This window comes from Chelonoidis abingdonii, chromosome 7, assembly GCF_003597395.2.
Source record: "Chelonoidis abingdonii isolate Lonesome George chromosome 7, CheloAbing_2.0, whole genome shotgun sequence".
Lineage (NCBI taxonomy): Eukaryota > Metazoa > Chordata > Testudines > Testudinidae > Chelonoidis > Chelonoidis abingdonii.
Window position 1 is genome coordinate 24,564,782 of NC_133775.1, and position 12,407 is coordinate 24,577,188.

A 12,407-nucleotide genomic window follows, 5' to 3' on the forward strand; every position below is an offset into this window, starting at 1 on the left:
TTCGCAGCTGCGTCACATTGTTGACTCCAATTCAGTTTGTGATCAGCTATTTCCCCCGCCTCAGATTCTTTTAGCAGTTCTATCAACTAGCCAATTGTTCCCCATTTTTGTAGTTATGTATTTGATTTTCCTTCCTAATTACTTTGTGCTTGTCTTTATTGACTTTCATCCTGTTGATTCAGATCAATTTTTCAATGTCCTTTTGAATTCTAATTCTGTCCTCCAAAGTGCTTCCAACCTCTATTAGTTCTGTGTCATTACAAAAATTTGCCAATCACTTCCTCCCCTCCCCTCCATTATTCAAGTCATTTAAAGAAATTATTGACTAGTATCAGATGCAGGACTGACCCCTGTTGGACTTCACTAAATATGTCCTTCCAGTTTGACAGTGAACCCTTGATAACTACTCTTTGAGTACAGTCTTTCTTTCCAGTTTTGCACCAACCTTATAGACAACATTTCCCTAGTTAGCCTATGAAAATGTCTTGTGGAACTGTGTCAGAAACTTTACTAAAATCAAGAGATACTATGTCTACAGCTTCCCTTCATCCACTAAGCCAGTAACCCTGTCAAAGACAAAATTAGGTTGGTTTGACATGATTTGGTCTTGACAAATCCATGCAGGCTATTCTTTATAACCCTATTGTCCTGTAGGTGCTTACAAATTCATTGTTTAATAATTTATTGCAGTATCTTTCCAGGTTTTGGAGTTAGGCTGATGGGTCTATTATTTCCCAGGTCATCTTTGTCTCATTTTTAAAGATAGGTGCTATGTTTGCCCTTTTCCAGGCCTCTTGAGTTCTTGATGATGATTGCTGCTGGGTTTGAGATTGCTTCAGCTAGTTCTTTAAGTACCCAAGGATGAATTTCATCAGGCCCTGTGGACTTGAATACTTCTAGTTTATTCAAACAGTCTTTAACCTGTTCTTCACCTATTTTGGCTTTTCTTTACCCTTCTTGTTAATATTTATTTTGTTGAAGTATGACCATTTTTAGTGAAGACTGAAGCAAAATAGGCATTAAACACCTAGCCTTCTTGATGTCACCAGTTATTAGCTCTCCTACTCTGTTTAATTAGAGGATTTAAGCTTTTCTTTATTTTTTGTCTTTACTGTATTTAAGTAACCTCTTATTGCCTTTTAGGTCCCTTACTACATGTAATTTATTTTGTGCCTTAAGTCTTTCTGATTTTGTCCCTTCATACTTGTGCTGTTCTTTTGTACTCCTCTTTCCATCCTTTCCACTTCTGGTAGGTTCCTTTTTGATTTTCAGGTAATTGAACAGCTCCTGCTAGGAAAAATAGTTAAGAGGCCAATATGGCTCTATCTTTCCTCTGCATCGGAATAGTTTGCAGTAGTGCCTCTAATATTGTCATCTTGAGAAGCTGCCAGCTCTCCTGAACTCCTTTATCCCTTACATTTTCTTCCCATGAGATCTTACCTATCAGTTTCCTGAGTTTGTCTGCTTTGTTGAAGTCCATTGCCATTTATTTGGCTGTTCTCACTCTTTTCTTTCCTTAGAATCAGGAAATCTATGATTTCATGATCACTTTCACCCAAATTGCCTTCTTTCTTCAGATTCACAACCAATTCCCCATTAAGTCTAAAATGGCTGTCCTCTTGGTTACCTCCTTCACTTTCTGGAGCAAAAAATTGTCCTCAGTACATTCCAAGTCTTAAAGCCAACAGGTGTCTGGGAAGTTAAAGTTCTCTATTACTAGTAAATCTTGCGTTTTTGGATATTTCTGTTCATTCTAGAAATGCATTCTCCACCTCCTCTTCCTGATGTGATGGCCTATAGTAGACCCCTACCATGACCCTTTTTTCCTACTTTTATCTTTTACCCAGAGACTTTGTCAGTTGGTCTGCCTCTTACTACTTCCTTGACCTCAGAACACATGTATAATAATATTCTTGTATAATGCAACACCTCCTCCCTTTTTCCCCTTCCTGTCCTTCCTGAACAAGGTATACCTATACCTTTCTATACCAATATTCCAGTCATGAGACGTATCCCACCAAGTTTCTGTAATGCCAGTTTAGTCATTTAGCTTATGTACAGCTCTCTTCCACTTCTTCCTGTTTATTCCCCAAACTCCTTGCATTTGTATATAGAAATCTAAGATGTTGAACAGTTTTCCCCACTGATTTTTCTTGTCGTTCCTGTGACCTTACTGTAATTTTCCATGTCCCACTCCCTCCCCCCCTCCCCAACACCTAGCCTTTCTTTTAAGATTGCCTTCTTTATGCCTATCTATGGGCTTTGGTCACCTGCCACCTTTTGAACATAGTTTAAAGCTCTCCTCACTAGGAGATGTTCTTCCCCTTCCATGTCAGGAGCACCCCATCTCTTCCTACCAGATTTTCTTTTGTAGTGTGATTTAGAAGAAGGTACACAGTTAACTTCAGTGATTTTTTTTTTTTTTTTTTAACTACTGTATTTTCGAAGGAATCTCACTACAGTGGCTAAATATGTTATTGAATTAATCAAGAGTGATCACTGTAGAAAAAATAATTTTGTTGCAGGCCTCAAGTCTGGTAACAATGCCATGCAATCACAAAAAAAGGCACTAACCTCTGTAGCCTTTAGAGGACTGCTCAGGCTGACTGTGGAAACTGGAGGTTAGATTGAAACCTATCAGTTTAGGGCCAGATTCTCTGCTATGGCTGGCATCTATTTGGTTTAGTTGGGGAAATGTCAGGGAACTGATTATTACTCCCCAATTTCTCTGCCTGACTTGACCTATGCTCTGGCACAAGTTAGAGCAGCCCAAGGACTGACCCCAGAGGGACCATTTGCCAATTGGAGACTATTTGGAGCACATGCCTTAAATTTGGGCCAGAAAGGGGATGGGGTAGGAGTCCATACTTCCAGCTTTTCAGCTCAGAACTCTTATACTTCAGGAAAATTCTCAGCTGGCTGGACAACAGCTAGAATCTGGAGGCACAAGGGTCCAGTATGGACGGGGAGAGCAAGAGTATTGATAACAAGAAGTTTGTACAAAAATACTTTTGTCTCAGTTCTTTGTAGTTTGCCAAGCAGATCGCTCACAGAAACCCTGGAGTGCGAAATTTTATTTTTTTAAATAGTCTTATTTGACAAAACTAAATTCTCATGCCTGGGGAATTCACTCTTTGGATAAAATGTGATAAATACAGACATATCCAAGGGGATATGTTTTTGATATTTCCTTGAATTTATCTGTATTAAGAATTGTTGCATGCTTTGGCTGTAAACTATTTTTGGTAAATAAACTGTTTAACTGTAGGTGGACTGGGCCTTGGCACTTTTGAAGCATGCCTTATTACAGAAGAACTAGCTTATGGATGTACAGGGGTCCAAACTGCTATTGAAGCGAATTCCTTGGGAGTAAGTCTTGTTGTTGTTGTTGTTTTTCTACTATTTTTGACTAGAGTTTATAGAATGCTGTTCACTATTTTAAAAGAATAAATCTTCTCTTGTAGCAAATGCCAGTCATCATTGCAGGAAATGAGCAACAGCAGAAGAAATATTTGGGGAGAATGACTGAGGAGCCATTGATGTGTGTAAGTGTAGCTGCTACTTTGTAGAATGCTCAGGGTTCATGATATCTTATTTTGCGTTCTTTTGAAGAAAATGTAATGGGATATGTACTTAATCCAAATAGTTACTTAAATATAACTGGACATCACAATTTACTGTAATATCAGGGATAGTTAGTGGAACACATTCAGTTAGCAAATAGAAGTTATTTGGAGTATAGTCATCCAGGAATCCTAACATAATTGTCTCAAAATCTAACTTTTTCTTTCAAGAAGAGGAGTGGTGGATGGGTGTTCAAAAAAAAAAATCGAGGCAGGTTTCAGAAAATTAAAAATATGTCCCAGGACCTATGGGCATAAAAACAATCTGAAGTTCTATAATCTCTCAGTAGCTGCTGTATCTAGAAGATGGTGAAGATTCAAATGTCTACTTCAATAAAGGCTGCATAACTAAGCAGCCAAAAATAGAGCATTACAAAAGAACAGGATAAACATAAAACATCCCTTTGCACTTTTAGCTTTAGATTTCAAAGCACTTCACACTCTCTCATATGTGGAAATTAAGGCACAAAGAATGTGTGACCCTGGACAAGGGTCGTGGACATGTATCATATTAGAGTTGAAGTATAGAAACCAGATTGAAAGATAAGAAACAAAAGGTAGGAAGAAATGGTCAGTTTTCAGAATGGAGAGAGAGAAATAGTGGTGTCTACCAGGGGTCTTTATTAGGCCCAGGCCTAATTAATATTTTCATAAATGCTCTGGAAAAAGGAGTAAACAGTGAGGTGGTAAAATTTGCAGATGTTAAAAAAAAAAAAAAAGGAAAAAAGTTCAGTCCCATGCAGGCTGCAAAGAGCTACAAAAGGATCTCTCAAAACTGGGTAACTGGGCAGCAAAATGGCAGATGAGATTCAGTGTTGATAAATGCAAAGTAATGTACATTGGAAAACCATAATCCCAACTATACATATAAAATGATTGGATCTGGATTAGCTGTTACCACTCAAGAAAGAAATTTTGGAGTCATTGTGGACAGTTCTCTGAAAAAATCCACTCCATGTACAGCAGCAGTCAAAAAAGTGAACAGAATGTTGGACATCATTAAGAAAGGGATAGATAAGAAAACAGGAAATATCATATCACCTCTATATAAATTCATAGTACGCCCACATCTTCAAGAGTGCGTGCAGATGTGGTCGCCCCATCTCAACAAAGATGTAATTGGACTTGGAAAAGGTTCAGAAAAAGGCAACAAAAATTATTAGATGTATGGAACGGCTGTCATATGAGGAGAGATTTATAAGACTGGGACTTTTCTGCTGGGGGGGGAAGAGGACTAAGCTGGGGATATGATAGTCTGTAAAATCATGACTGGTGTGGAGAAAGTAAATAAGGAAGTGTTGTTTACTCCTCATAACACAAGAACCCCCCGGGGTCACCAAATGAAATTAATAGGCAGCAGGTTTTAAAAACAAACAAAAGAAAGTATTTCTTCACACAGCCAACCTGTGGAATTCTTTGCCAGATAATGTTGTGAAGGATAAGACTATAACGGGTCAAAAAAGAACTAGATAAATTCATGGAGGCTAGGTCCATAAATGGCTATTAGCCAGGATGGGCAGGGATGGTGTCCTAGCCTCTGTTTGCCAGAAGCTGGGAATGGATCACTTGATGATTACCTGTTCTGTTCATTAAGTCAGGGGCACCTGGCATTGGCCACTGTCGGAAGACAGAATACTGGGCTAGATGGGCCTTTGGTCTGACCCAAAGTATGGCCATTCTTATGTTCTTTTCTATTATTGAAGTTCTATCAGCATAGCAAGCCGATTAGTCACTCAGTTGGTTGGACTCATTTGACCCTGTGTGGTGGTGTTTTTTTAAATACTTAGAGGACAACATTAGTAAGTAGCTTTTCAAATCCTAATCCCAAATGTGGAAATTGTAGTTTTGGTGATCCAAGTAATTTAGCTTTATCAGTGGTGTCTCATTTATCACAAGTTTGCAATACATGTATTTAGTATTCTTATTCATCACAGTGGCTTATTGTGAGCTTCCACCCTGTCAGATCCTAGATAGAATAGAGCACCCCTAATGTTATGGTATCTTCAGTATCAAGATTTGCTTTGTACTGTATCCAAAAGATAAAACTAAAGTTTATATGTGAGCCCCACTTTCATGATGATCTTTATCAATAGTCGTCCTTGTAAAGGCTTCACTAGGTCCTTGATGGGATCTGTTAGGAAAAACTGTTTGTTTGCATGTAGAGAATGGAACGTGAGAGTAATATGTTTCCATGTGTTTATGGGGCAGGGAGTGTGTGTATGTATTACATACTTGACAACCTGTTGTGTGTGTGTGTGTGTGTGTGTGTGTATATTTGTAATGATAGGCTGATTGTCAGAGCATAAGTTAGTTTTTTGGCAAGAAGTATGAATGCCTTCTCAGTCAATGTTGTTTCCGATACTATGATACATGGAGGGTGGAAAGACAGCATTTCTTTAACAGCTAAACCAAGACATGCCTCATTGTCACACAGAGGCTCATCTGTGCTTCACTCTGTCAGCAGTCTTTGTCAAGCCTGACATACTCACTGTACCTAACACACTATTGTCATATCTGTATCTGAAAGGTGGCATGTAAATTATCATTAGAAAATAACTCACCGATGATTAACATTTTTGCATGATGTATGTAATGGATGTGTATAAAAAATTCTGAATGTGCATCAGAACTATATTCTTAAAATGTGTTTGGCACATAATACATAAGCACAGACTGCCTTAGACAAATCAATGTGTATTTGATTCTCTGGCCAGCCTAGTCTTCAGGCAGACAGGGAAGGTATATGTTTGGTAAACAAAGCTATCAAGTCAAGTGCAGGAGGGGATAGCATGGCATCTATGCCCAACAGGAGAGATGCTTGGTCTGGTTTTACTTTTCAAAAAATACATTTGTAATGTATTTACTTGTATATATAAAGATGGGGGCTGAACCTCAAATGGTAAGCAATTGAATAAATGGTAATATACAATACTGCTCTATTATAAGATGGTATAGAGTGGAGGTCTTCTCTGAAAGCTAATGACACACTAGTGATTAATATCATTGTGAAATGTAACACTGTATGAGGAGATAGGGGTACATAATGATATTATGTTTTAAAGTCTGTGGCCAAATAGGGAGAAACAGGCTTTCTTCCAGACAGGAGAGAAGGCAGCTATTTGTCTCCTACGTAAATTAAACATGGCTCAATCAAAACAGCGCAAGCCCTTTTTACGTACAGGGGGATGGGAAGACCAGAGGAAAGAAAAAACAGCCTGGGCTGGATTCAAATTAGCAGCTTAAAAGTGAGGTGGTTTTTATTCTGATAATTTTAAGAGCCATTCAGACCCCAGTAAAGCACTATTACTATACACAGACTGAATTATTAACAGTTTTTACATTGTGGTGCATCAAGGATATAAAGATAACAGGGGAGACTTAAAAAATAAAAATAAATTGAGTTGCTGCCCACATCGCTTACTACTTTCCTATTACTTCAAAAAGTAAACTGCACAATATGCCTTGTCAATATTTTCCATAATATCTAGTAAGTCACTCTGGAAGTTTAAACCTATTAAACATACTTTTGCTGTTTATCTGCCTTTTTTGGGAAGGCTTCTTTGAATTCATTTGTGGAAACACGTTGAGTGAGATGAAAAAGTCAAGACCATTATAAGTAATAGATCGGTATCTCCACAGTGTGATAATATATACAGTCCTCTTCATTAAATGCCGTGATTTTTGTTACTCAATGTCTTGCCTTTTTTTTCTTTTTTTCTTTTAGGCCTACTGTGTAACAGAACCTGGAGCAGGCTCTGATGTGGCAAGTATAAAAATGAGAGCTGAGAAGAAAGGAGATGAATATGTCATAAATGGTCAAAAGATGTGGATCACCAATGGTGGCAAAGCTAACTGGTACGTTAACTGCTTATTAATCTGCTGTACAGTTTCAATTATTTTATGTTCAGCCCTTCACCATGTTTTATATATAACAAAATTTCCTCTGACAAAAATAGGTATTAGGCTCTCTTTTATGATCCCTCTTCTAAATCTTCATGTTCATTACATTATATTTTGAGCCATGATCAATATATATCACTACAGAATTTTGCAGCTAACAATACACACTTTAGTCCCCCACAAGATCTACTAAGGAAACCACCAGATAACAAAACTTCTGAAAATGTGTTTGATAGCAGCATGATTTAGAAACCACTCAATTCTATTTTTAAAAGGAGGAAAAGTACAGAGGATGATTTACTTACACAGTACTCAAAAGAACTTGTCTTATTTGTTACTCTGCCTTGATTGTATACATGGTCATTGAGCATAGTTCTTTCTTCTAGCCACATACGGCTAGAAGACACTTGTCACTTCCCACACAGATGGTTATAAAAAGCAGTTACATTTGTGTGGTGTCTTAAAGAGAATACTTTCCAAGCTATCCTCAAATCTAGATGTTGTTGCCTTGAAGTCTGAAAAGAGCTTTTTTTTTTTTTTTTTTTTTTAAAAAAGTAAGTGCAGTTCTCTCATCCTGCCCTAGTTTAATATCCTGTACAACCTGCTTAAAAGAAATCTGCTTAATGGCTCAAGATCTTTGAGGAACCATTGAATGGCACCTAGCATCTGTCTTATGTCATCAGTGAATACTACCAGGATGACTTATTACATTTGTTGCATTTTTCTTTTAGAAATGAACTGAAACTTAGACCTAGAAGAATAAAATTATTCCCCTTCATGGGATCATGTGATAGTTCTAAAGGTTTTCACACAATCACCTGCTCCCCTTATCCTTGATCTGCTATGAAATGACCCATCTCTGCAATAACTTTTTCATAACATTCCTAAAGATGGTAACTAATATAATAAAAATGTACATAACACTAATGAGGAAAGGGTCCTTTGTATCAGCTATTTGTCCTGTGTAATTTTGTTGACATTTAGATAACACAGTGGTGGGTGTACTGGAAGTGCCTCAGTAGAAATATTTCCAATTTAAAGCCAGCTGTCTATTGTTCATGTCATCTACCAGAAGACAAGAACTTAATGCTTCCATTTTAGAATCTCTTGATAGGGTTAATGTTGTATGGTACTTAGTATCTATCTTAAAAAAACTTGTCTGTTTAGCTCTTAATCGTGAAGACAGGTTTGAGTCACTCAAGTTACTATGTGTTTGCATTAGGTATTTTGTGTTAGCTCGTTCCAATCCTGATCCGAAAGCCCCTGCCAGCAAAGCCTTTACTGGATTTATTGTGGAAGCAGACAGCCCTGGAATCCAAATTGGAAGAAAGGTGGAGTGTATATGCATAGATATTTATAAGTATGTTACCTGGGATACTAGGAATTGTACTGCTCTGCTCAAAAACAGTAATGTTAAAGGAGAAAGTACTATGATTTGAATGCTTTTTAACGTATTAGGTACACAACATAAATGCCTAGCACAAGAAAACTTTTTTGTACTTATTGCTATTTCTATATTCTGACTAATTTTTAAAGATGTTTGAAATAAATTTGTGGTGACTTACTAGGTCCATCATATTAGTTTTATGGGTTTATTTTAAGTCAACATGAGGCTTGGTCCCCTGGATGACTTGGAAAAGAAAAAAAAAAAAAGCCTGATTTGATCTTGTTTACACTGGTATAACTCTATAAATAACCATGCAGTTACACCACTGTACGTAAATATGTGAAATCAGAATTGCTCCTAAGACCTCTTTTTCTTGCAATCAGAGAAATTTCTTTGTTTTGATGGCTGATCTGTGTGTCTCTGCAAGGAAACATGACTGTGGCAGTAAGGAAGGAGCAGCTTATCTGCGAAACTTCACACCTTGAGTTCTGTCTGAAGAGATGTTACCTATTGGTTCAAGTAACACCTAACTATTGAAAATGAAAAACTACTTTTCCTCTATATTTTACTGTTGTGTATTTGACAACTTCATGTATAGTCAGTTTCATTGAATGATCTGCATAGAGAGCCTGTCTCTTGTTTTCTTGTTTAAAAGCAGCAGGAAAGAAAAGGAAAAATGTGATTATGCACCTGCAAAAATTGTCAAGGAGATGGAGGTGAGGGGAAGGGGAATGACTCATGGGCCAGTGTGGTACCTGAAACCATTTTGCCACCTTAATTGGCAACTTGAAACGACCATTTAATTAAAAGAGGAACATATGTCGTCTTTCCTTTCCTGACTTTCAGCCATGGCTGTTCCGTCTCTTGAACAGCACCGCTACAGATCAAATTTTTTATTTTATATTGTGGAGTGGTATCCTAAATGCTTGTTTACTGATTGCTCTATTTCTTGGGGGTGATCAAAGGGACTTTGTCATATCATCAACTTAAATCTGACATTTATATTTTTTGATTTTTTTCAAATAAATCCAAAACTAAATCAACCTTGTACAAAATAAACTTCAATAGAAACATTTTTGACTTTCTAACATTTCAATAGACTCTATTTCTGAAAGAACAATTTCTCTCAAAGAGCTTGTCACTAAAATGTTTTGTTGCTAGTGCATGAAAACCAAAAAGTGAAACTGCTTTAGAAAATGGCTGTAAGCAAAAGGTGAAACTAGTGATTTTCATTGTGCTTAGAAAAATAAAAGGAATAAAAAGCATAAGGAAAGAATGATTTTTTTTTTTTAAACAATCATTGTTTTAATAAACTCCTTGAGTGTTTTTTAGCGTAAGTAAAGAAATTGTTTTTGGTTGCTTGTTTATCAATGAGAAGTAACTCGTCAGGATTAAAACCACCAAATGCAGTTATGTCAAGGCTGTTTAAAATTTTGCTCTTGAGAGCTAATCTGTCTTTTGTTTAAAAATATGGTTTATAAAATAAAGGGCAGTGGTTAATTGTAATGAAAATAGGTATTTGCATGTGGCGTTACCCAATATGCATGTCTAAGTGCTCTCTGGTGTGTTTAACTTTTGAAAACCTGGTTTTAAAAAAATCTATTTCAATTTCTTTTCAAGTAAATCAAAATTGAGAAAACATCATGCCATGGAAGTATTCAGTTACAGTTATACCTTTTTGTAAACTTCCTTTTCAGGAGATGAATATGGGTCAGCGCTGCTCAGATACAAGAGGTATTGTCTTTGAAGATGTGAGAGTGCCCAAAGAAAACGTTCTAAGTGCTGAGGGAGTTGGTTTTAAAATTGCTATGGGAGCTTTTGATAAAACTAGACCTCCAGTAAGTAGTAGAAATAAGGTGCTTTTTTAAAAAAACAAACAAAAAAAATTAAGGTAAAAGTGGTTAATTCAGATTTTACTGTGTACTGTGTTTGAACTATACAGGTAGCAGCAGGTGCTGTTGGGCTAGCACAGAGAGCATTAGATGAAGCTACGAGGTATGCTTTGGAACGAAAAACCTTTGGAAAACCAATTATAGAGGTAAGTAAAGCAAAAAGTTACAAGGCACAGTTTTGTAGCACGTGCTGTTAAGATATTCTATTTTCGTAGGATTACTTTATAGTATGCTTCTGCCCTCACTCTGCCTTTTCAAATGGGAAGGTAGAGTTGAGCACTCCATATAAAAACATAAATAAAGTTAACCAGGTTCTAAGTCCAGAAACTTTTTTAAAGAATGAATTTGTAAATGGTAATAGGTCATTTGAAAGCAATGTGCTGGGGCTGAGCTACATCAACCAGATACTTCAGTTTCCTTACTTAATGGGCAGGGAGCTGCAGGGAAGAGAAGATTTGATACCAACTTTTCTTTTTGATGTAAAGCAGGATACAGACCCCATTAATAATGTAGCTAAACAGTGCAGTTCAAAGCTAAATTTTGTAATTAAATAGGTTTTAATTTTTAATTACTTGGGACTGTGTCCCGAGCTATAGGGGTGAGATTCTGTCATCCCATAGCATATCTCTGAACAGAATTAATTCCATATACTGCTTTGCCCACAATATTAAAGAAGCTACATTGTTTCTTTTGTATTCCCTGTAGAATCCCAGCTAGGCAATATTAACTTGCTCTTATTTTAACAATCGTAGCACCAAGCAGTGTCCTTCATGCTGGCTGAAATGGCAATGAAAGTGGAACTAGCAAGACTGGCTTGCCAAAGGGCTGCGTGGGAGATTGATGTGGGTCGCAGAAATACTTACTTTGCATCCATTGCCAAGGCATTTGCTGGTGACATTGCAAACCAGCTAGCTTCAGATGCAGTCCAGATTTTTGGAGGAAATGGGTTTAATAGTGAATATCCTGTAGAAAAACTAATGAGAGATGCCAAAATCTATCAGGTAAGTAAAACAAATAGCTAAAATATTACTATAGGGGTTGTATTATGTCTATAAAATAAGGTAGTGGTTGTTTGCTTTTAAAATTGACTACTAAATAATATTTGAAAAGCTGCTTTCTCCCTGTCCACCTCACTTTTTTTTTGCTTTACATCTTTGGAGGTAGGATGCATCTTCTAGGTAGACTGAGGAAGGAGGCTGGCTAAGAAGTCAGCTTGGGACTCTGGGTATGTCTACACTACGGGATTATTCCGATTTTACAGAAACCGTTTTTTTAAAAGATTGTATAAAGTCAAGTGCACGTGGCCACACTAAGCATGTTAATTCGGCAGTGTGCATCCATGTACCAAGGTTAGCATCGATTTCCAGTGTGTTGCACTGTGGGTAGCTATCCAGTAGCTATCCCATAGTTCCCGCAGTCTCCCCCGCCCATTGGATTTCTGGGTTGAGATCCCAATGCATGATGGTGCAAAAACAGTGTCGCAGGTGATTCTGGGTAAATGTCGACAATCAATCATTCCTCCATGAAAGCAACGGCAGACAATCATTTCACGCCCTTTTTCCCTGGACTGCCCTGGCAGACACCATAGCATGGCAACCATGGAGC

At 37.3% G+C, this 12,407-nt stretch overlaps 1 protein-coding gene across 2 annotated transcripts in view; it reads left to right on the forward strand.

The window, feature by feature from the left end:
* Positions 1-12,407, forward strand: part of ACADM (acyl-CoA dehydrogenase medium chain) — a 50,525-nt gene that overhangs the window by 18,245 nt on the left and 19,873 nt on the right. For both annotated transcript variants that reach the window (XM_032782156.2, XM_032782155.2), the window contains exons 5-11: positions 3,269-3,369; positions 3,465-3,545; positions 7,348-7,478; positions 8,746-8,854; positions 10,608-10,748; positions 10,853-10,948; positions 11,555-11,803. In XM_032782156.2, coding sequence (XP_032638047.1) covers positions 3,269-3,369; positions 3,465-3,545; positions 7,348-7,478; positions 8,746-8,854; positions 10,608-10,748; positions 10,853-10,948; positions 11,555-11,803 — 908 coding nt within the window. The remainder of the gene's footprint in view (positions 1-3,268; positions 3,370-3,464; positions 3,546-7,347; positions 7,479-8,745; positions 8,855-10,607; positions 10,749-10,852; positions 10,949-11,554; positions 11,804-12,407) is intronic.